Source organism: Falco biarmicus, chromosome 12, assembly GCF_023638135.1.
Source record: "Falco biarmicus isolate bFalBia1 chromosome 12, bFalBia1.pri, whole genome shotgun sequence".
Classification (NCBI taxonomy): domain Eukaryota; kingdom Metazoa; phylum Chordata; class Aves; order Falconiformes; family Falconidae; genus Falco; species Falco biarmicus.
Genome location: NC_079299.1, coordinates 9,364,098 through 9,388,915, shown reverse-complemented (window position 1 = coordinate 9,388,915; position 24,818 = coordinate 9,364,098). Strand labels below are relative to the sequence as shown.

General features: G+C 37.9%; 1 protein-coding gene across 1 annotated transcript in view; it reads right to left on the bottom strand.

Annotated features, from left to right (window-relative positions):
- Positions 1 to 6,782: 6,782 nt before the first annotated feature.
- The window catches only part of GPATCH2 (G-patch domain containing 2), a 126,332-nt gene continuing 108,296 nt past the window's right edge, over positions 6,783 to 24,818 (bottom strand). Inside the window, exons 9-10 of the mRNA XM_056357110.1 lie at positions 23,035 to 23,117; positions 6,783 to 10,544 (exon numbers count right to left, since the gene is read on the bottom strand). Coding sequence (XP_056213085.1) covers positions 10,375 to 10,544; positions 23,035 to 23,117 — 253 coding nt within the window. The 3' untranslated portion in view covers positions 6,783 to 10,374. The remainder of the gene's footprint in view (positions 10,545 to 23,034; positions 23,118 to 24,818) is intronic.

Below are 24,818 nucleotides of genomic sequence, written 5' to 3'. Positions count from 1 at the left end.
AAACCAGACTAAGAGCATATTTCCCTTATCAGAATTAATAGCAATGAGAAAGTGGCAGGTTGCATCACTGCAGAACAGATTTTAATATTTACTTGGGCTGGTTGTGAAAAAATGGGTGAAAGATGCCTCAGAATGGAACAAAACTTCCACTTGTGCCTGCAGCGACTCCTGCCTGATCGGCAGGTGATGCCCATGGCATCAGGCTGGCCACTTCGAAGGACACTGCTGATTTAATGCTTCCTCTGAAAATTCCTGCTTCAAGTAACATCCAAAGTATGAAATCTGGAAAGAAAATGCAGCATCTTGATTTCTGGGGAACCGTGACCTCCCGTGCCTCACACTGCCACACAAGGTCAGGCTTTCAGTTTTCCTTTTTGTTTCTGGGTGGTTTAATTGCATTCCTTCACCACAGATACGACCTACAAGTACGTTTTGTGAATTCTGTCTTCCCTTGTTGTTAGTATCTTCTCTCACGAAGGATCCAAATGACCTCGGCCCACCGGGGCTGCACGTACAATACCTGCAGCAGCCAAAGAGAAGAACGGCTGGCTTTGGGCAGCCAAGAAATTCTGGCCAAGATCCCACATAATTTCCCCTTCCACCTGCCTTCGCAACCCTCACTTTTTCCTTCTCTTTATCAGTATTTACTGTGAGAAATAGCTGCTGAGTGTGGCCCCACGTGAACAAAAGGAGAGGTCTCATTCATCGTGCACTTCAGAAACTGCCTTTTACCCAGGGAAATTTCTTCAGAGTATTTCTCTCTAAAGGTATTTTTCAGAAACAATTAGGATCACAAAGGTACTATATAAAGTGTCACAGAATTTTTCTATGGCTTGAAAAATAATTATCAGCTTATTTGCATTGTTAAACGTTAATTAGCTATGAATGGTAATTTTTTTTTTTAACACTGCAATACTTCAATTTCTCATTACAAAATAATTTCAGCTCTATTAATTAGTTCTAACAGTAACTCATAGTAATGGATGACACCTTAAGTGAGCTATTAAATGCACTTTACCACTGATTAGGAAGAAGACAACTAAAAAACCCAGCTAGGTTTACATAAAGACAGAATATGAAACAATACATTGTAGATTTACTGACTTTCGTAGAAGCTGCTCACCCCTTTTAAGGAACGCAGACTCAGCTTAATCAGAACTTTTGTCACTTCTGAGAGGTATGTGGGGTAACCAGTAACAAATGGTTTAGTCATTTCACTATTTTTTTCGTAATTTTATGCAATACACCGATCTCTTTAGAGGTGTACATCTATATGCATGCATCTGTGTGTGTTTGTATAGACACATACAGGCAAACAACTTCATTTTCTCAACTACACAGTAAAACTGATCATTTTTTTTCTATTTAGTTTTGCCTTTTCATTCACTAGGTCCAAAGACAGCGCAGGGATGTGGTTCTAGCCCAAATTATTCAAACAGCCACTATCCTGGATGGTGACAAAAAGCACTACAGAATACTTCCCTCGCCACAACATTGCAACCTTTTTGTCACAGTCTGGTATAATTAGTCTCGTAGCAGGTTTGGGAGGGTCTCTGGCTCAAGCCACTGCCCAGAAATCTGCACCTGTGACCGATCCTGCAGGCCAAACATACGGACCCCACAGACAAACCAGCTCCTCTGTTCCATGGCAAAGGGGAGCCCATGCCAGGAGCAAAGACCCACGGCAGCGGCCATCAAACCCCAGGAACAGCATATTTGACCCTACTGGCCATGCCGCAGCCCAAACCTCCCACGGCACGGGCAGCCAATGCTCCTCACTTGCAGTAACAGGTAACACCATTGTGAGTGGGTGCAGCAGAAGTTGCCTCAGATGCTGTCCTCCACAGGACATTTCAGCAACTCCAGAAGTTGTGGAGCAAGAACGTTTTTCAAAACCTACTTTGTTGAGCTGGTGCTCCAAGACCTCCCCTCATACCTCACACCTGGGGTCTCTAGACCTGCCCAGGTTGCAGCTCCTTGGTGGGAAGCTTGGGCATTCCTGCCTCCCCGGCTTCCCAACACATGTCCTCCTGACCTGGAAGCATGGAGGCTGCTGCCAGGGCAGCCTCCGACCACTGAGCTGCACCAAAACCACAAAAGCCACAAGGTGATTTCAGGTTTTCCCGTTCTTTGCTCTGTGATGGGGAACATGCAAGTCTGGAGAGATTTTGTGGGATCTCCTTGCTGTGGGACCTGGAGCCAGAAGGTTTCAGGGGCTGTGAATGGCCAAGGCTTCCAAGCTCTTTACTTCCAACGAGGGAGCTCGTCTCCGAGTCCTTGGCCTGTGGAGGGGGCCTGGCGATGCCAGAGGTGAAGGCTGTGGTAATCTGGTCTCTGAACGACCCATGGAATACACAGTATCTTGGCCACAGCTTATTAGAAAAAGCAAAATCCCACAAAATATTAGATTTTGCTGGATAAACATCCTCTGACAGAAAAATTCTTACTTTGGATGCAGTCTAGATTGCGTACGAGAGTAGCTTGAGTCTAAGGAGTGCTTTTTTTTCCTCTGAAGACATGACTTTGGCACCCCATAGTGAAAATTCAGATTTTATTCTATTAAATCTAAGCCGGAGAGGGAGGGTCACAGTCAGAGGCAGCTGCCCAGTGCAAAGTGCCTCTATTATCAGCTCTCCAGAAGCCCCGAGTAGCGTTCGTGGCCCTGGATGTCCAAAAGGGAACCCAGCTATGGGATTAATACTTCTCAGTGTTAGCAATAAACAAGCCTAACAGCCAAATATCAAGTGCTTAGACAGCAGTTGGCAGATCTGAGCCCCTACACCATTTCTTCATGAACCTTCATCATGGAAAACCCCATGCCTACCGGGAAAACTGCAGGTAGGTACAATATAGAGGTTGAAAGATGAGAGGATTCTCTAGATGGTAAATTACTCTCTGCTCCAACACTTTAGCAAGTGGCAACATTCCTGCCTGGACTTCTTGTTTGTTTGAATTCCTGGCCAAGAGCTACTGTTTAGCAGCTGAGCTATCTTTGTGGGTAATGGGTAGAAATTGCCTAAATTCAGTTAATAAGAACTGTAATTCACTAGCATTCATATGCTCACTGCCAAAAAGATGAAAAACAAATCAACTTACACAGCACAATGAGTATAAAGGCAACCTGGTAATTGTGTTACTTATTATTTACATCACATTAAGAAAACCCTTAAAATTATTATTGGTTCACTCTCAAAATCCCTCATTTCAGTAATAAGGTGTACCATGGCATATAAAAAAGAAATCTGTGACAGATTATTAAAGTGTTCTCTCAGATACTGGAACTATTCGTGTTTAATCCAAACTAACATACTGAGTATCACTGATACTCTTGTTCAAGGAATTTTTACATCTTGTATTAACTATACTTATGTATGTATGGTTTATGTTGTAGATCATCTCTGCTACTACCAGAAATGAGAGGGCCAGCATCACCTATACTGAGATTCCGGCATTTAGAAAATTTCAGATAAAATACTCCACTTTTTTTCACAAATGGCAGAACATCTAAATGCTTAAGATAACCTGGAACATTTTGAAAAAAAATAAGGCAACACTCGTGGAATTCAAACTTAAGACTTGAAACCAAAAGCACAAATCTGAAAATTTGCATATTTGCAACTGGAAAAATTCTTGTGCCCTCCACAATATTCTGTAAGAAAACTGCCAAGTTTGTGCAAGAGAGAAACCAATGGGAATATACTGAACAGCAGTAAGGGTCTTCAAAGAAACCAAGAATCTAAATGCAAAAACATTTTATGGGAGGAAAAACTAAAAACCATTTGTCCCAGTTCTTCAAAGAATCTCCTTGCACTGCTTAAATCTACCTTATAGGATAATACGTTGAAACCATGGTATAGGCAATTTCCAAGAGAGTAGGATGAAAAAAATTACCGCTCATTAATGCAGAAAACACAACTTACGTGAACAGACAAGCAGGGAGCAATCTTGAGGCCCAGCACCAACAGTATGAGATGCTTCAGAAGGTGGAAGAAGTTTGAATGTGGACAAGTGTAGAATAGGCTGACTCTCGCTGAGAAAGTAAGTATTCAAAGTGGTAAATGCATGAGAAGTTTAACTTAGCCCAGGTACTAGAGCTGCCAGCATCCTTCAAAGGTGGGTCAAAACGCCGAGTCTGTTTTGCCAAACACTTTGACATCTTTTTTGTAAATTTGAGAAAATATTACCGAGGGCATTTACATTTTCCTTCTGCATACTTTTGATGCATGCTTTTCCTTACTCATCTGCCCCTACATTTAAGAGCAATTTCAAATTTCTCATTGTATCACAGACTCCGAAGTGATTTTGATCCCTTCCGTTATGTGCAATTACTTTTCTGCTATATCCTTCTTGAACTGAAAACATTTTAGATTTTTCTTCCTGTTTTTGTTGTTACTTTGCTGAAATGAAAGACTACATAACACACACAGAATCAGCCACCCAGTACTAGACTGCCTGCCTGATGGTGTTGACTGTGGCCCAGACAACCTGATGAGAGCGGTTTGTTGCGTGTTGTTTTGAGCTGTACAAAATGAAGATAACTCCAGGTTGAAAAGGCACCCCGAGTCCCTGCACTGCCGGGATGTACTGTGTTTGGTACTGGAAGGACGGAGATCAACACGACCCACGAGCCAACCTGTACCTTGCAGCAGCCAGAGAGGTGCTCTGAAGACAGTCAGTGCTGAAGATGGGTGGGCACAATCCAGCAAGGGGGCAGCTGACTCCAGGGCTCTGCGGGAACTCTGATGCATGGAAAATTTAGGACCTGTATCTTTTAATGGGGAAGGAAGTTAAGGCCCCAATCTGCAAACACTTGCATGCAGGCTTATTTTTAGACCTATGTAGTACTTCACGTCTTGAAGTCACTAGATGTGTTTATGCGCAGAAAATATTACCTATCTCACAGCCTTCATCAGTGGCCCTTCATCAGCTTGCGGCCACTGGAAGGAGAGGAGCCAACACAACAGCCTGCCCAGGCTGAAGAAACTTCAAGTTTCCAGTGTCAAAATCTCTTACAACTGACGAAGGCAACAGTAAGATATTCAGAAAACTGGCCTAGGGAGGTACCGAGGAACAACTTCCCCAGCCTAGCAGAAATGATGGAAAATACTGAATGGTACCACTTCGCACATACATGAATGAGATAACACTTTAAGAGAGAAACACTGGTTATTATCACTTAAAACATATATAGGGTTACACTTTTTCACAAAAATGGACAAATATTAAGAATGAAAGACAACACTAAGGACAAGGCACAATTAAATTGAGCATCTCTATGATAAAATATTCTGAAAGATAATATTTTAATGAGCTCACATAATTAATCAGTGTGACTATGTTACAATAAAATATACATTCCTCAGAGACTAATGTCTTATATTCACCGTTTCAGAAGTCAGAGTCCGCTGTTCTTAGACTCATCATAGCAATGCTATAAGCAGTTGGGCAAAATCATAACTTTCTATAGGTGGAATACCTCTTATTAATTCAAACCACTTTTCATAGCTGTTAATAAACACAGTTCTCGTAGGTGCAGTTTACAGAATCTCAGTGATTTTCAGCCTTTTACTTAAAGACTGAATCTTGCAATAAAATCAATATACCATCATGGTCAACATATCTCCCAACATGCGTTTTGTTGTAGAAGAAGGGAACCATAGGAAGCCCAAACCCTATTTCCACTAGAGTTACTTACTACCAGTCAGTCATGAAATGTTTGTTGCTGTTGTAGTCTTCCACAATAACTTAAAAGCACACCTACATTAAAAAAGTTTGTTGATAGTTTTACTGTACAAACTCTCTTATAGCTTAGTAGATACAGCCTATATCAATCTATGCTGGTAAAGTTTTTATGTAGTTCTATTTAGCAAAACACCCCTCCTCAGACAAGGACAACTTCCATGCTGAAATTGCCGCACCTCCTCAAGACTTTTTCCAGTGTAGCGAAGTCATTAAAAAACAAAAAAATATCCCAGTCTTAAATACTGTACCTGCAAAAAACCCCCGCTTGACCACAATAAAACCTTTTCCAGGGAGAATTCAAAGCAAAACCATATAGCAATCTTTAAAAATGCCATTTTCCCTTTCAACATTTTGCGTTAGCTTTACAGCTGGACTACAGGTTGATAAAAGAAATGATTTACACTGCGTCTTTTCAGACTGAACACACACACTGCCCTTAGGTATGGGACTCTACTGTAGGTAACTCAGTTATGCAATTGCTGTGTGCTAACTATGCCACCACTTCTGAAAACGCTGCTAGGGATGGAAGTCTAATTAAAAAGTCTCTTGATTTTAGAGTATGAGGGAAGGGATCCTCATTTATGATATGCCTTTACTGCCCTGGGAGCATGGGGAGAAGGAAAGTAAACCAAAGGCTGTGTGAGAGTTCTCTTTGGAGGAACAGTTTTGGAGAACTGCTTGAAGAGAAAGCACAAAGTCCTGTCACAGTTATCAAAGTGTACACATACTTAAAGAGTGAAGGGAACTTGTATTTAAACGCCTCAGAAGAATACGATAATACAAGTACTGCAAACATCCTAAATGAGGCATTTCCTGACATCGTGGTGTAACCTTTTCAGATGGATAATAATAACCTAGAAAAGTACTAATAAAAAGGTACATATAAGGTAGTATAGTAGCTTTAGCATAATATGCATCTGCTCAGTACAAGATATTAGCAACCTTAATTATATTTTCAGAAACAGCATGTTTTTTACTCCCCTGTGCAGTAACGATGTTATCGATCAGGGCACTTTGAAGAAAAGAACATACAAACCCCATGAAGAACTGTCTATTTATTTTATTTCATCTTGCATTTGTGCTGTTAAAGCAAAGCATTCTACACATATTATTTAGCTATTTACTGCCGTTCTACACCCATCATTGACCTAATTGCAGAAAGACAAATGCAGGGACAAACTTGTTAAAATGAGCATATTGATAACGCTTCTCTGACTTCGACAAATATTTATTTAAAAATAAGATACTGCTCATGGGTTTCTTTTATTAACAGTTAATGGCTCAATTCACAGAACTTTGAGACACCATGGAACATGTAGCAAAATGCAATGCTGATAATACATAATGTCTCCTCACCAAACATTCTGCAGAGGAAGAATATTATGGTAACAGCTGAGCTACTGGTTAATAAAACACCTAGATGGAAAGAATCTGACAAGTGATTGACGGTAACTTTTAGATACAAGATGATCCCATATTTATTTATATAGGCAAAAAAAACCTTCAGTGTCACAACTATTAAGAATTATTATCTGAAAAACTTGCATATGTATTTTAAAATAACATGTGCCAGCTTTACAGTAGGTATCATGGTATGATTGTAAGTTAGGTATGAGGAGGACCTGAAGAAAAAACCCCAATAAATCCAAGTACTTTGCCCTGTTTCAAAGGCAACTAACATTGTAACAGCTCAAAAAAGAAAAAAATACAATTAATTCTTGTTTTGTTTCTTAACACTAGTTTTAACTGTGCAAAAATCACACTACTGGAGTATCTTTTAAAACCACTCCTACGACATGTGGAAAAACAGAAATAAAATGATACTGTGAGTCAGAATGGGAATTCTACAGCAACAAAAAAAATCTCTTTAAACTCTAAAGTATGTTAATAAATCAATTTGTTCTACAGCTTCTAACAGGTAACACTGACTGTCAGCTGCGGCATCTATGAGAATACCTGCTGGAAAACAGACAAACTATATCTATCGCTATATCAAAATCAATTTGACTATTCTTAATGTCTAATAGTTTCTCACTAATGGATTATTTTAAAACAAAAAGTTGTAAGATTTCCAATCAGACTAAGTAGTTCTTCCACTATGGCTGTTTACTAGGCTGGCTGCTTCACTGTATCTGTCTGTATGCATGGATGAATGAAGAGTTGAATGGACTAAAGAGTTTTTCTCTCAACATGTATCCATTATTTCCCTCTCATCTTTTTAAAACAGAAAACTTTTTCAAGTACTTTCGGAGCTGCAGACTGATTTCTTCAGAATCTACTGCTATGGTAAATTGCACAGAAATACTTCAAACAAGTGCTATATGTGCTGTACTTAGAATTTCCAGCCCAAGATATGTAGGGGTTGTAACCAAAGCAAAACAATGGATTTTAATAGGGAATGAACATTCCTTTACATATTTGCAAACAAAGCTAGAACAACCAGAACTTAAAGATTCACTTTCACAATTTACATTTTAAAAATTATTTGAAGGAATTTTTGATTGTGGTGTACAACACAAAGAGCTCTTTAGAATTCCCTTGCTCTCAATAGCACACTGCATCGCAAGAACCGAAGCATGCCAGGTAAATTCGTTATTGTAAATAACGCTTATACAAGTGGGCACCTCTGCTAGCCGCAGAATTTCAGGCTCTCAGCCCTTTGCAATTATGTGGCCCTGAAATCCTTTGGATATGGAATGTTTTTAACTCAGTTTAGTTGTGCAAGAGATAATTGAAGTGGGAAACACGCGTTATGCTATACCCCAGAACCTTTCAATAAAAAGCGTATGTGTTGATTAAAATCCCAAGTCTGTTTAAAATGTCTTGCTGTTTCAAAAAGCAAAACCACACAATCATATCAAGTATTTAAACAGCAATAAATAGTTCTCCTGAAACTCAGAGAACATGCATTCAGCTATCATTTAAAACAGTATCAAGTACCAAAGTTTTACTCGGCACTACATGTACGGTGAAACCATGTTCCCAAACCAACAGTACTCACAGTGGAAAGCACAAACATTTCTTTTAAGCAAACTCAATGCTATAATGCTGCTACTTCTTTTCCTAGTATTAATTTTTCTGGAAAAACAGGTGAAGTTGAGAGAAAAAGTAATAAAAGCACTTAAAATTCATCACTGTATTTCACAGTCACATCAAGGAAGCTGTGTTCTTTTTGTTCTAAGGAAATATCTTTGCAAGCATCTGGAAGTAAGTATTTTTCTCTGCAGTTTGGGAGCAGAGGAAGAGAAAGATCCTCCTCTCGAAGAAAAAAGAAAGACTGGAGAATCAAATCCTGTTACCTCTGCAGTGAGGGTAAATATTGCCGGCTACTCCAGGGGTGGGAGGGGAGGGAGGCAGGATTTTCTCCTTAGTCCACCTGAACAACAGTTTCCTTCAGCCCTATCATTTAATTTTAAAGTGGAATTTGTTTTATACGGCAGACCAATAAGTACCCTAGGAGCTTGATTGGTTGGTGCTTAATGAAATTGCTTCTGCTGACATTAGATACATTAGGATACTGATTAAAACACTTAATGATCCCTCTTGATTTTAAATTGCTAGCTTAGATTTGTGAGATGCCATCAAAGTACCTTTTTCCTTCCTTTCCTTCACCCTAATCCTGCTCCTCCTTGCCCTTTTTCTGTCCATGATCCTTAAGGGTTGTGGCTCACTGGCACCAGCATGATCACAAACCCAATGGTAACATGATGTTGAACACTGCATTGTTTAAAACATGCCAAACCCCAGAATATTAACACTGAAAAGGCAGTCGTCTTTAAAATACAATTTCCTGGTTCAAAGCTCAAACTGTTCTTAAAAGTAGAAACACTGAGGATTATTAATATAAAGGGAAAGCCAAGTCAGAATAATCTTTAACTTTTTAAAATATTTGATGAAAAAAGATCATCCCGTAAATGTGAAAACAAGTATAAAAGCTTTACTTTTGAGCTTGAATGTGGAAGACAGTGATACATTGCCAGATAAACATGTTGGAATGGCATCCTACCAAAAGAAAGCCATTTTTCATGCTCTTATACAAAACTGCACCCCATATCACCTTCCAGTGGGAAATGTGTACACCTTATGGGCAAAATGTCATCTTTTAACAATCAAATATTGTTAATCGCTAGAAACACCAGGTTTGGAAACTTTGCCTGAAAAGGGGAAAAACACAACAGCTGTAGAAAGTTCCATTTTCCTTGACAAATTCTTATCAAGACTCTCGAGATGAAATCATACTTACAAAAAAAAATAAATTTGCTTATATACTAAAACCTGCTGGGTTAGAAGCTTTCATGAAAAAAGGTGAATATACTGAATTTTATGCTTAATACAAACTTTAAGACCAGAGAAAATAAAAAAGTAGAAGTTTTTGTACATTTTAGCACCATTATAAAGTCAGACTCGAATGCCAGTTGTGTCACTGTGGCTGCACCTTGCAGCTGGTGTAGCTAATGTGAAGCACATCGACTTCCATCATCCCGGAGAGAGGAATAACTGGATTTGCTGATCACAACAAATAATATGTTTGCCATTTTTCCTTTTTTTTTTTTTTTTCTCTTTTTTTTTTTTTTCTCCTTTCAAAATTAATTCTAGGCTTTATTTTTATTGGGCAGCCAGAGTGCATTTCTGTCAGCTAAATCCAAGTCCAAGTCCTTTTGGTCTCTGGACAGCTCGTATCGGCTCTGCCATCCCTTTGCCGTCTGGTCCAAGGCCCGTGCCAGGGGTCCAGCCCATACTCTGAAGCATTCTGTTTCCAATGTTGTTTTCTGGGATTGGTTGGGTGTTTTCACCTACAAACCCTGAGATTAAAGAAACACACAGCATTAATCAGCGCTGCCCGCCATGTGGAGAAGAGCAGGATAATCTCCCTTAAAGCCTTAAACCTTCTTATTCTCCTAATTCACCTAACAGGTTGCTAGAACGGGCTGTTTTTGCACATGTTGACCTTATATGCATGACTGCATATGAATCTAAATAATACAGTCTTAAGCTCTGCTTTATTTTTGACGTTTTTAAAGACTCATTCAGTTTTTAAGTATGAAATACTGTCACAAATCTTTTATACACCAATATAGTGGATTCTACATTTCCATCAAAGAACACACATCACCTGCACAAGTCCACCAATACACCAATACAAGGCAAGATTACCTGAATTTCTTGTCCTATACAGTCACATCATATTAACATGACCATTTCTCCATTCTTAGCAATACTTATCAATGCTTAAGATCTCATTCAGTAAAACACAATTTTCTGATTAAACAGTTATAGCTGTTACAGAAACAGTACAGACAAGTGGTCTAGTATTCCAAATTCAGCTATACCTTTACTCAGTTTCTCTTTTACTGATCATGTAAGAGAGAGTTGATATATCCAAGTCTACTTTCGGTATTTTCAATACCATTAAGTGTTTATACACTTTTCTCTCTGTACCATCAGGATGTCTGAGAAAAGCTGCACACATACCGCAGAAAAGATCATCAAGATTGCAAGTGTTAATGTAACAGATGCATTTTTTCAGTAACAGATTATTTTTTTTTCCATGAATGTGTCATAAAAAAAGAAAGTGAAGTCAAGTAACAAAGCTGTTCCCCCCACCATCCACCAAACTCCTCAAGATAGAATTTGGAGGTGAAGCACGGATAAGCCTTCCCATACATAACCGTCCTGCATAAGGGATATAAATGATATTTATTTAAACAATCCGCATTGAAACTTAGCAAGTTACATCATACAAGATTTTAAAAAGCTGAAGTTTTTGAACTAACACAAGCAGTTGCATGTAGGCAGCTGGATTTTGTTTTCAGCTTTGTTCAGCATCTCCCACCCCCGCTGACAAAAGAACAAAAAAAGAACCCCAACATGTGCCCAGCTTCAAATATTCTCTGTTTAACATTGTACCTGTTTATTCTGGACTGCTACTTTTTGAAAAATACTGCAGGAGGAGACTGTGTTTTTGGAGAGTACAATGTCTTCAATCAAGAGTTTACCATTGATGAGCAGCTGGCTCATGATTATATTACCTTACTAAAGAAGAACACAATAAAAGTTGAACATGCACTTCTGAAAAGCTTCAATTATCACACATATACAAAAAAAGCAAAGCCCCACAGTGGAAACTGCATACACATAAGTTCAAAATGAGAGGTGCACATTAAAAAACTCATGATAGTGATGATGAATTTATAGTACTCCAGCATTATCCACCACAGATCTGTTCATATTCAGTAAAACGCTGGCTACATAAAAGGTAGACAGCTTTCTAGTATCTCAGCTCCTCAGACAAAGAAAAAGGGAAATGCATTGAGAGAAGGCATCCTTTAATACTGGTTTGAAGCTATGCTTAATGCTAGGCTTAAAATAAAGGCTTTTAAGTCAGCAGCCTCCGGTCCCCAAGAGGGTTCCTCTTGAACTGACCAGCACAAAATTCAATGTCCAAGACTTCTTTTCTTTTCAGGCCCCCACAGGCAGAGGCAATTTTCATACAGATGAGTCCCTGACACTGCCTGGCATACACAACACAGGCTTTGCAACCTTCTTAGTTATACCTTCTAGCTCAAAAAAAAAAAAAAAAAAAAGGGGAAAGAAAAAAGGCTACTGTTCAACAAAAGTTCTGGTAAACCTCACAGGTAAAACCCTGGAATTGTGTTTTGGTCCACTTTTCACAACAAGTGATGGTAAGAAATGAAGCATCACTTCAATGAATGCCTGTGGAATAATTAAGGGGGAAACTTAGAAGAAAGATCCAACAGCTCCACCAAGCAGGAAAGAGCAAGGCTAAGAGTATATTTTGTGACATCTAGATATCTAAAATATTGAAGTATTCATAATGCTGCTTAGGCAAAGCCAGCAATGCTGCTGGAATGGTATGCAAGGCATAGCCTGAGACAACGTAAACAGCTTTTTCGTTAGTGTATTTGGGGGAAAACCCCCCAGAGCTTTTCTTCTAATACATGTACCATTCTATATGAATTTCAATTCTCAAAAACAGCCAGAGCAACCTCACAAAAAGAGATACGTGAAAGAACAATTTGTACCCTGATGTGGTTTTTAGTACATCGATGTTTCTATTTTTGATACTTTCTGAAGTAGCTTGATGGTGTTTTTTTTTTTTTTCTGTGACTGACAGGATAATTGGAGTATTTTGTTTTTAAAGACATACAAGTCCTTCTAGAATGTATACTGTAACTATTTTTCCCTCCACTAACACCTTGCGTTAGAAGACAAACCTCTCCTGAACAGTTTGTTTTATTCTCAGATGTCACCAGATTAAAAAAAAAAAACTACAAGAAACCACCACAATCTTGACTTCACAACCCACTTTTGGGCAATCAAACAACATATGCTGTCCAAAGGATGATGTGTTTGGAGGCTTTTTATTGCAGCAAGAATAAGGCAAAAGCAAAACCTGACCCAACTTGCCTATATTACTAATCGACTAATTACTGAATTAAATGTGAATATGGATAGCTTTTAATTCTGAAAAATATTTAATATATGCAGGCCACTCTTTTGCAGTACAGTCAGTTTTTATATGAATGCTATCTATACCTGTCTTTAATATTTCTGCAGTTTTCACTCATTGCTTGAAAAAATTATCTGTAATGCAACATATTTTACTTGACTCAGAAGAATATGGATAGTGGCATTGCCATCTTCCTCCACTCCACGTCCCTTCAACATTTGGGGGAAAAAAAAAAATTTGCATTGCTGATTGACTGCATGACGGGAGAGACCTCTTAAAAATCATGCTACACTGTGTGCTATTCCCCCGACCCCCATTCTTGTGCTTTGGGCTTTTATTTTCTAATTAAAAGCAGTAATTGTCCTTGCAATATTCATCTTCAAGTTCAGTTTGTAATTCATGCCTACGGCACACTTCTTGGAGTAGCCAGTAGGGCCTGTTAGGCAGCACGGTCCAAGCACGCTGGCCTTGGAAACAGCTGCGCTACCTGTGGGACGTGTTCAGCCTCGACCCACCCAGGAGCAAGAGCAAAATCAACTCAATCGCGCCGTCCCACAAAAAACAAATACGGAAAATTGGGCTAAGAAAAAAAGTGGGGATGCATTTTTCTAAGTTTATTGCCATCTGAAGCTTTGTGGGGTTCCAGGAGTTACAAGGAAGTCTCTGTACTAATAATTAGTAGGAATCTCCTGTGCAGAGCCTTTTTACTCTATAGACTGAAAATGTTTTTAGCAACTGTTAACAACTTGGTTCTTGATCTACCAGATGAGTAGTCCTGCAGCAGAAGTGGCTGCCATTACACAAGCAAGGAGCAAACACCGAGGAACAGTAACTTGCTTGAACAGACAGCACTGTAAAATACCCTCACTTATGTTCCTTCCCTTTGCCATACTGCCAGCTGAAATAATAAAGGCCAATCCTCAAATGTTTGTGTATATGAATAAACACACTACAAGGTGTACACATATTATGCATATGACCTTACATACATGGAACATGGAACCTATGAGCAGAAAGAGGCAAAACTGGGAAGGGGAAAACAAAACCTCATCACATTAGTTTAATTTTGGTATGATATTTATGATGGCATTAAAGGCAGGTTTCAATGAAAAATAAAGGTAAGTAATCTTTTCTTAACAGCTGTTGAGACAGGTATGTCCTGGTTAAAGAGTACACTAGTATTCAGTGCCATACCCTTGATTTTACAGTGATTGCCATGAATTAATTTAATTCCATCTGTAAGCTAAAATCAGATCAGAGGTCTAATGCTGCTGCAGGCTCCACATCTGTTTAATCATTTTTGGATACAACAGCTTGCAAAAGTTCAGGTTTTAAATTCGCTTCATATTTAAGAAACAATGTTACACCACTGCACATCATCTTCAGCAAGAAACAAATGAGCCTCTGCACAGTTTTGATCTGACAGATCCATTTTGTTTGCAAAATGCTTCTAAAGACTAAAAGCTCATCATTTAAGTTATCATTTATTACAGAATAATAAAGGAACTGTGACCCCACAAACCATACTGTGACAATATTTATTTGTATGGTCCAATTGCTGGATGAGACCAACATCAAGCATGTTTGGTTTATATTGGGGTGAATAAAATCAGAATACAGCCGGGTTCAATCTCTTCAATAACACTTGTTTAAGAAAATGTTGGGGTTTTTTGGTTTGTTTTTTTTCCCTTCCCCCCAGCTGTAAGAAACAAATGAAGGCATATTGAAGTAATTTCATCTCCGGCCACCGAACTATTTTTGATGTTAAGAAAACGGGTTTTTAAACAGTTCTGAAGAAAATGACACTGTACATAAATATAGCCTTGGCCTTTCATCTTTCTTTTATATGATTAAGACTTGTGAGCAGAACAGCAATGCCTTTGCAGACCATACCACAACTATTATTTCCTCTTCTATCGCTCCCAGCAGCCTTAAATCCTTTAAATCCTTTCCTAGAAGGATCTCTCTTTGCTTGGGTAATTTTTGCAATACATGGCCTGCTAACCCTTACCCCCTACCCTGGATCTCACTTATGTCTATCACAGCAGAGTCAGTCTTTCTACTTCAAATCTTCCAAGGAGCATTGTGGATGGTAATTCACTTGCGTAATTGGCTCAAGAGATGAAAATCTTGTATCTGCCTCTCTTAGCCACTAATCTATCCAGCTGACTGCAAGCCTAATTGGCAGCTTGTTTAGTAATTTGGCTCCTAAAGTGTTGTATTGATGTTGGATAAACAGCCAATGGAAGGAGAAACGATACATGCTGCTTTACTTTAAAAGCCAGTGCACTTTCCCCCTCATTTTCTGAAAGCATTTAATATTCCATCTATTCTTTTTCTTTTCTGACTCCTCACTAGGCAGATGAGCTTGGAACAGTAGGGACTGATCCTGATACATAAGACAATTTTACAAGGAATGTAATTAGAATAACACACTGCTGTAGCATATCTTTTTATGCCAGCTCTAAGTAGCAAAATGGGAATCAGACTGCCTAGATGCTTACATTAAAACTGTTTTGGATAATTGCGTGCTCAACATTGTGAGCATAGCCAACAGCCATATTGTGATTTTTAAAATCAGTACCTGCAGTTGTTTTCAAAATTCAGTATGCTGTGGCTGTATATCTAAAAAAAAAAAGTTACAAAAATCCTACATTACTCAGCTAAATATTTGAAATTGCATTTTTACACCAGACTTTCATATATATTCCTCACACCAAGCTATTTAAGATTGTGTCTAAAGAATAACCTTAGAATGATTATAGTTCAAGTGAGCCTGCTTGCATTGTATTTTACCCTAGCTAGCAGAGAGAGAGAAATAGTGGAGAGGACAGAGCTACGGCTTCAGCAGGCGTTGGAAATCTCAGTGTTTACCCACACCCACTATTAAAGCAATAGTCGCGGAATGGCAGCATGGGCAAATGCATTCTTTCTTGCAGCTCAGACCCTAGATTTAAATCTGTTTTCAACTGTCCTGAATATATAAACATAAATCCATGAACTGATGAAAATTGAGACACCGAACTTTAGGGTCAGCTGGTCACCCAGCATCACTTGAACATGGATCTGCAGGTGCTCTGCTCCTGCCATGCTTTACTGCACTGCACTGTGTGTAAAGTGTAACTTCACGCCCGTTCAGTCTCTGCTACTATTAAAATTGGTTGGGAAGAGTTGGAATTACTAGATTCCCATTTATCCCTCTGTAAGGGGAATCTCTTGAATACCCAAGACTGTCTTTTCACTTGGCTCCAGAGGAGGTCAGTTTTACGCCTGCCACCGGACGGCATTTAGGAAGAAGCACTCTCACAGGGGACCATTCCAAAGTTCTCCTCAAACCCCTGGAAACTCGGCAAATTGCTCCCTTCTGATAAGCATTCCCTGACTTTTACAAAAAGGCTTGTAACCTTATACTGAAAGCCACAGGGAAAGGATTTAAATCACAGTAATACTCTCAAAACGGACAGCACAGTTGTTAATTTCAGCAGAAAGATTGAGGATTAAACTGATACTAGGCCCAGGCACACCATGGTAGCTCTATCTGACCCTAACTCAAGTTGGGATGGATTGCCAGGACACTGGAGATGTGCCTATTGCCTATTCTCTGCCTGTACGGTTGGAGTATTCCCTTCTGTCAAATTATCTTAATTTAAAGATGAAGACTAACTCATTAAAACCAGGCAAATATATCTGCATATTTTTTACTATGGGCTAAATAACCATTTGCCTATTTACTTATGCAAACAATGCCCACTGTGATCCCTCTGTTAGTAATGAAGGCATCAGAACACAAATCTTACTTACCACATTAGCACTGGCAGTGTCAATCTATAGGCTGAAAGGTAAACTTCTTTTACAATCAATAAATCCAAATTTCCTCTGACTGTAGAGGAAATCAAAAGCAAAAATTTTCTTTATGAAATCCACAGTATAACAGGTATCTACAACAGCTTTTATCAGAAACCTTTCTACTGATTGCAAAGCTTTTATAGAAAGACAGAAAACAGAAATCCAAACTTGCCTGTACTGAAAACCTGGTCAATTAATTTTATATTCTCACATCATGAAAATATTTTCTCACATCTTAAACAGTTAGTTTTACTCCTCTGAAGTGGTAAAAAAACCTTCTGCATAAAGCTATCAGGTTTATGCATAGGTGGCCTTTCTTATTCAAAAATAAATTACACGCTATCAAACCTTTGAGAAAAGTGACTTTTGCATAATCTATAGCGGGGCCTATTTGCAGCAGCGCTTCCTATACCCTCAGGAGAAAGTAAAACTAGCCACCATCCACTGAGAGGTTGTTACGGAGAGCTGGGAATAGAAGTTAGATTGACTGGGGAAAAACTAGACATATTTCCTTCTTGCACATTTTAATTCCCAAACTTTCTCTGGTTAACAAATGTCCTTTGGTATTACCAATCTAAACCACACTGTCAGAAATATCAGGTACTGCTTTTACTGGTTGAGTTCTAGGAAAACTGCACAATGTACATCAGCCCTTCTGAAAAAGGTGACGCTTCTAACAAACTGCATCCAAAATGAAGGCAGCTCCTCTCTGTGGGGAACCACTTCATTATGGCATCTGGTAGAGAATGAGCAGAATTTCCAGAGCACATAACTGATCTGGAGGATGAGTCTCCCTGCTGACACCTCTCAGTTTCATTCAAAACCATTCCTCAAGTATACAACCATCTAATGAGACATACCTTTGGAACTGGAAAAAAAATGCCTGGTTTAGCTTCTTTTGAGCAGCAATTTCGTATATATTAAGGATGCTCTCAGTGGTGATATTCTCTGTTAAGCTGGTTTATAATTCTTGACAGCAAAGTCCAAAAAAATTAATAGAATCACAGAATGTCTCAAGCTGGAAGGGAACCATGAAGATCAAGTCCAGCTCCCAATGGAGGCAATGTGAATGCTTTCCACAACCAGGAACAGCTACCTTAGGAAACACTCCTAGAGTAAGTTGAGGAATTATTTTTGAACCTTCCGTATTTCAGAAGACAACAGCATTTAGAAAAGACTGGCAGAGTCATCTATCAACCTCAAGGCTGACTTTATATTGGCTATGTGTACAGCCTGAAGAATACTGTCTTCTCTCTAGATCACAAGAAATCCACCAGCAAATTCTCAGTATAAGCTTGGCTCTTGTCGTATTGTGGATCTTTTCTTCTGAACTTTGTTACTGAGCTCTCCTCATTACTCTGGAATTTACATGCAAGGGGTCCCACCTGAACCAATGACCTCAAGCTCAACATGGAAGGCCTTTTGCTCTGAAGGGACAGCAGCTTCCAACGCTGGATGGCACCCTGTGATCTTTCCATTTTTGAACTGCTTTAGTGAGACAATATGGTTGGAAAAACAAAGAAACAAAAAGGGGTCCCTAGAATTTAATCTGCTGCAGAAACCAACGAAAGAAAAAAGTATCCATAGGCTGGATGATCAAGCAGATATACTGCGTGCGCCAGAAAGGACTTTGGTAGACTAAGGATAACAAGTGGTGCAACGCAACGAGGGAAAGCATTCACAACACATGCCAGTGTCAGACTGTCCTGTGACAAGGGATTTCTGTCTATGGAGTTGTAACATTTAGTAGATAGAAAAGCAGGGAACCCAGCCAAAAAGAAAATAGGCATATAACAGTTCGTCTAGAGTTTTGGAAATTTACTGCCAGTTCACCCAAGTACACAAAAGTCTACCCTTTCACTGCAACTGTCTAAGTTGACCTTCACCACAAACTTAGCCTCAGCACCCTCTGTTATCACAGTGTAATCACAATCCTTTTCAAATCATCATTTTGGTACTGCAGATATTCAGGTCTGATTTTTAATCACTGACATATTAAGCATCAGCAAAATAGTTTGCTTAGCTGTTCTGCTGGCAATTTTTAAAAAGGAATGAAAACATGTACCCTTTTGATTACCTTGTTAAAGTGAGTCATGATGGCATTATAGCAGTGCTCAGTATTTCTGCTGTAATTAAGAATCTGTCATATTTTTCATTAAAACACATTCTTTAAAATGAGACTTTTAACTTGGTCATTTCAATCAGTACCAGCCTGAAGTGTAGCATGCAACATGCCAACTAGATAAAGAAAATGACATCTGAAATTTGCTTTTGCAAAATAGAAGTATTAAAGTCCCCATAACATGCACAGTAAATTTATACATTTTATATGCACATTCTCTTTTGTATTTTAAGTACACCATAGCTTTCTCTTTTTGAAGTTACTTTTTGCAGGTTTTCCATGCTGCTCCAAACTGTAAACCATGCTATGTAAGCAACAGAGCAAAGATTGTTTCCAAATAGAAATAAATAGCCATTTACAAGGCACACAAGTAAAACTTAAATTTTTTTGTTCTGAATCAAACTCCCTATGTTCTGAAAATTAAGTTATTAACATCCCACTGATGTGAAGCAGAATTTCATGTTTTTTCTTCCAACATTTAAGATTTAGAGGTTTTTTATTAAAAAAGAAATCTAAAAGATCTTGGGGATTTAACAGAAGCTGATTGAGAAAAAAAGCTTGTACAGAAGAAGATGGAGAGTCAATAGGAAAGGAACTGGGGTAAACATATTCGGTGTATGAACATGGCTTCTAAAATTCTATAGCATCTGCTGGTTTGATACGAGACGTAAACTAGGTAATCTGACTGAAATTACTGTAAATATTCCCAATGTGTCTGTTTCAAATAGTAGTAATACTTTGCAGAGAATGACCTTTCTCTTGCATGCAAATTTTGTTGTTGTTTTTTTGTTATTATTTTCATTAATGCTGGACCCAGTTTTTCTAGGGCTAGTTCTGTGAGAATGAATTAGTTTGTCTAAGAGGTTTTTATACAAACTTGAGGGTACTGTATTGCTGCAATGAAATATGTCAGGGTGTCACGTGAAATAGCTCTACCACTCAGGTAGTCAAAGAGGGCATAAAGTCATTGAGAATGACCTGGTCCCAAATCTGACTAGAATCACTGAAATAATACTGGTTTCATGGAAAGAAGCTGTGCAAAATGTAGGTATTTATAATGTATGACACCTAATTCTTCAAAGAAATCACAGTAAGGAAAGAATTTTTACTAGTATCTTTTTTTAGTCAATAAACTAATTAACTATCCAGGTTCACAACACACAGATGGAGCTATATCAAGCATCCATAAACCAGAAAATTTATCTTAGTAGAAAAGGCAGAATAGGACACTCCTGCCTCAGTACTGTCAGCTCCTAACAATCTGTACCTATATTATCTCCCATTTTCTTCACTGCTTTTCAACACAGCTTTTCTTCACCTTTACAAATGACATTTCTGAAACTATAAAATGCTCTGTGCTGCTCAAACTTTCTTGCTTCAATAGTTCCTCATCGCTGTACAAGTAAATCTACATCCTTTGTTACTAATATACACAAACCTATTGGTATGTGACTTTGACTCCAGGCTGAGAACAGACTATAAATTTAGAAATCAATATCTAACTCTATCAATATTCATTTTACTTTTTCAATACAAAATACAAAGGTGAAAGAGCAGTAAATAAGCTGGAGTACTGAAATAAATTGGGTGTTCTTGTCACAATTAATAAATGTTTAACCAATAACACTGCTTGCTACAGAAGTCTGCGGCTTTGTAAGGTGTCTGAAAGTAGCAGGTGCTACCCTTGTGAGACTCAAAACCAGAGAACACGTTTCGATACCTCATTAGGATCACCAGTCCTTCTCTTCAGTACTACTGAAGCTAAACGTATAAATGACCATTTCTCAACACTGTGCATAGTGCTACAGGAATTTAATATAATGTATTTCTTTCACATTATTGAACAATGCAATTTATTCAAAAAATGCAGATGGGATTTTTTTTTTTCAATGGATTGGCTCATAGTTGGTAAAACTTTGCTTATTTGCAACACATACAGCTCAAGAAAATGTTCGCAATTAATGACTCATTTAGAGACAGCCTTTCAGATTTCACTATGATGTTAAGTATGTCAATTACTAACAATGCCTTTTTCATTTCCATCTTCTGTTCCTGTAAATACGCAACTTTTGCCTTTTTTTTATTTCAAGAAAAAATTTTACAAATTCTTCTATATAAAATCTAGTTCTTCTGTTCCTATACCTTAGCTAATACTGAAAGAATAATCAAATGGTGATCTTTCTTCTTAACGAAATTTCCAAATGTATTTCCCCTCTAAAAGGAAACCTGTCATAAAATGTTATGAAATACTGACAAAGACAAACAAGGAATGCGATGGATAAACAGCAGTTCAGCTGTAGGAGGGTTAGCTTTTGTGAAAACTTACAATTTATAATATGTTATGCATTACCTACACATATCTGTAAGTTTACTCAGAAGTTTATCAAAGTTTCCATTTGCATACAAATTTACAATGATGAAACGTAGAAAAAACCTTTTATAAGACCACATAAATAATTCTCAGTCCTCCTGCCCAGATCAAAATTGAAAATATTACCTTGAACTTGAAAAACCCCACATACTAGTTAAAAAGGCATGTCACATAACAGCGTTAGCCACTGTTATTCTCTGTTGCTCTCCGCGTAAAGGCAAACTTTGGGGGCAAACCAATCTCTAAATCTGTGAATATATAGATACGTAACTTTGAATGACCACATAATGTATTTGCCTTAGTATCAAAATATTGGCTTTGCAAAGTTACGCAGAGGAGCCAGCTTATAAAATAAAATACTGAACGCTGAAAGCCCAAGATAAAATGAATAATAAAATTAATTTCATGATACTTCATCCCCTCTCAGTACAAAATGACATCCTCTAGTACTTGAAAGTTGTGAAGTGAAAATCACCTTGTAGAAATAATGATATTATTCTCTCTTCAGCTATTAAGTATTTTCCTTTCTCACTTCACATATGTTCAGAGTCTTAGAAACTGACCCATACATTCTCTTTTTCCATACTGCTGCCACTAAGGTGCTCTTATAACATTTTAAATGTTATTCTAGGTCTGTTTCTGCCACTGAGCTTTGAAACAAAGACTTTTCAGGAGGGGGTATTCAGCTGGAATACAAATACTAGGCTTCTCTAAAGACATCTATTTGAAGAACAGTATATGTTGCATATGTTACTATAGTAATTGATATACGACTAGGACATGCAATCCAGATTTCCATATTAACAATATATAAAAAGCCTCACACCAGCACACACGCAATCTAATCCTTCCAGTACGCACGTATATAATTAAAACAACAAACTGATGAGGGTCCTATAAATCACTGCTAAGTATTGAAAAAGTCATTTTCCAGCTGTGACATCAGCAGAATGCATCCAGGGCTGTGACCTCGCATCTGTAAAATTCAGAAATGTGCTTCCAAGTGCCTCCTATATAATCTACAGCACTACTTTTAAAGCTGTGTTTCACAGCCTTATCTCCACATTTTCAATTGTTTGCCCAAGTATTCACATCCTATCTTTATTGTGCAGGGTATTTATAGTATTCATATGCATTCCTCACAGAAAAAAAAAAAGTTGCCTCATGGCTTCTACCTTGTAAGGTTTGAACAGACATAAGCGGTAATCTTCACTGTCTACAGTTCTCAGTATATGAAAAAAGATTTATTCTCTTTAAAGAATGGTGTGCAACAAAGGACTAGAAATTGGAAATATTTGGGGGAGAATTAGGAGACCCTCGTTATTTCCTAATCTCTATTAATAAATAAGGATAGGACACATCTGAAGTTATACGGGAAGTTACTGAATTTATGAAGCATTTCCTCAGGTCGCTGACCTACTGCTTTGTATTTAGAGATTTAACATCTTGTATTTTGTGTTCTGTCCCAGGGAAATTGGTTACCTGTGGGTCCTGGCAGGGGAGCAGCTTTCCTTCTCCGTTTGATGTCTCCCATGCACAAGGATCCTAAATGTACGCTGGTTTGCCTGCAAGTAATTATAGGAGAAAACTATTAACAAAGGAAGAAAACCGCCAAATACACAGCTTGTATAATCTGAACCTATATCAAAACATTCTCAACCAAGATGAAACTGCACCGTCGAGCCACCAATCTTGTTTATATCGAAGCATAATTATGTTTGTTGACAAGTGCTCAGTATCTAAATGCAGCATCATAAATTGTTGCCGGAATGAATAATATAAAGGGAATGCTTCTTAATTTTCAAAACCGGCAATCTTTGTAGCTCAACATAAAACAAACTCGCTGTTGCTCCTGACAGGAAAATAGCTAAGATTAATTATCTAAAGAGATCACAATACTCCTGGTAGGTTATCAATTGGCTAGTAATGCCTGACTGTCAGAACAACGTTTATTACATGAAAAGTATTATATTTTTTTTTTTAAAGGTAACATGAAGAATGAATCAGAAAACACAAAACAGTAAACTCTTCAAAGTTGCGTGAAATAAACTTATAGCACAGCAATTTATCCTTTTCTAAGTCACTGGCAGGTTGTGATAATGGTAACATGAAAGCATACTATCTGGTATACTCATTAAACAACTATGACCTTACACCTGGAGACTGGAAAATCAGTGGATCTGCAGAGGATGGCAAACAAGCAAATCTTAGTGCATTAAAGCCAAGCATCAGAAGTCAGGTACCACAGAAAAGGATAAATTTGGAATTTCCAAATATTGGATTTTGGAATATAAAAAGTCTTAAAGGACAATTATATTTATTATTTTTCTTAAAGCAATGTGCGGTGCCTGTGGAATAGATTATACGTAGCTGGCATTTTTCTGGAAAGAACTAGAACAGAAGGGGGAAAAATGCAGCAATTTCTACACTTTACAATTTTAATCTGTCTCCATAAATGTTGCTGAGAAGTATGATTCTTGCCACAGAAATGTAGTGAATTTTGATAAAAATACAAGTTGAGGATTAAATCTGACTGTCTGCTGTAGCATAGTAACACTGTCACTCATGGGATCTGGTTTCAGTGTGGATATATGACTTGTCCTTTACTGCATTTATAAACTTTTAAAAGCTCTGCTGCTTCTAAATGAATAACAAATAGTCATATAATGTTGAGAGACCTCCAATCTGCTCAATAATGTAAAAGAGTGACAACGCTTTGGTGAAAAAGACGACAATGTACAATCCTCTACACACTTCTTCTAGAACGTTAAAGTAAATTAGCAAGTACCAGAACGTTTTCATTCAAACTGTAAAATTTTCCAAGAAATTTAAGTTTCACACAGACGTGTAATGTAACGTCCCCCAGTGAACGCTTATTTCAAGAGTTATTTCTTTTTGTTTTAAACCAGACATTTTCCTTGCAAGCCTTCCAAGTTGAAATTGTGCCCTATTCTAACATCTGGAAACTAAAACACTGTTGAACTGGTACATTAACATGGTGATAAATTTCAGTGATAAATTTAGAAATAAATCAAAAAATGTAATCCTTTGATAACTGATTGTACAATAAAGGAAATTTGTATTTAAATATAATATGGGGAAAATTATTAGAGCAAAAATATTTAGGATATGTTTAATCATTAATAAATCAATGGTTAATGTTGATATTAAACACACAGAATAAGTTGTGTGGTAAATTATACGTTAAAAAGCATGCAGCTCTCCGGTTTCTCTTCCGAATGAAAAAGGGACAAAGTCTCTAGGAA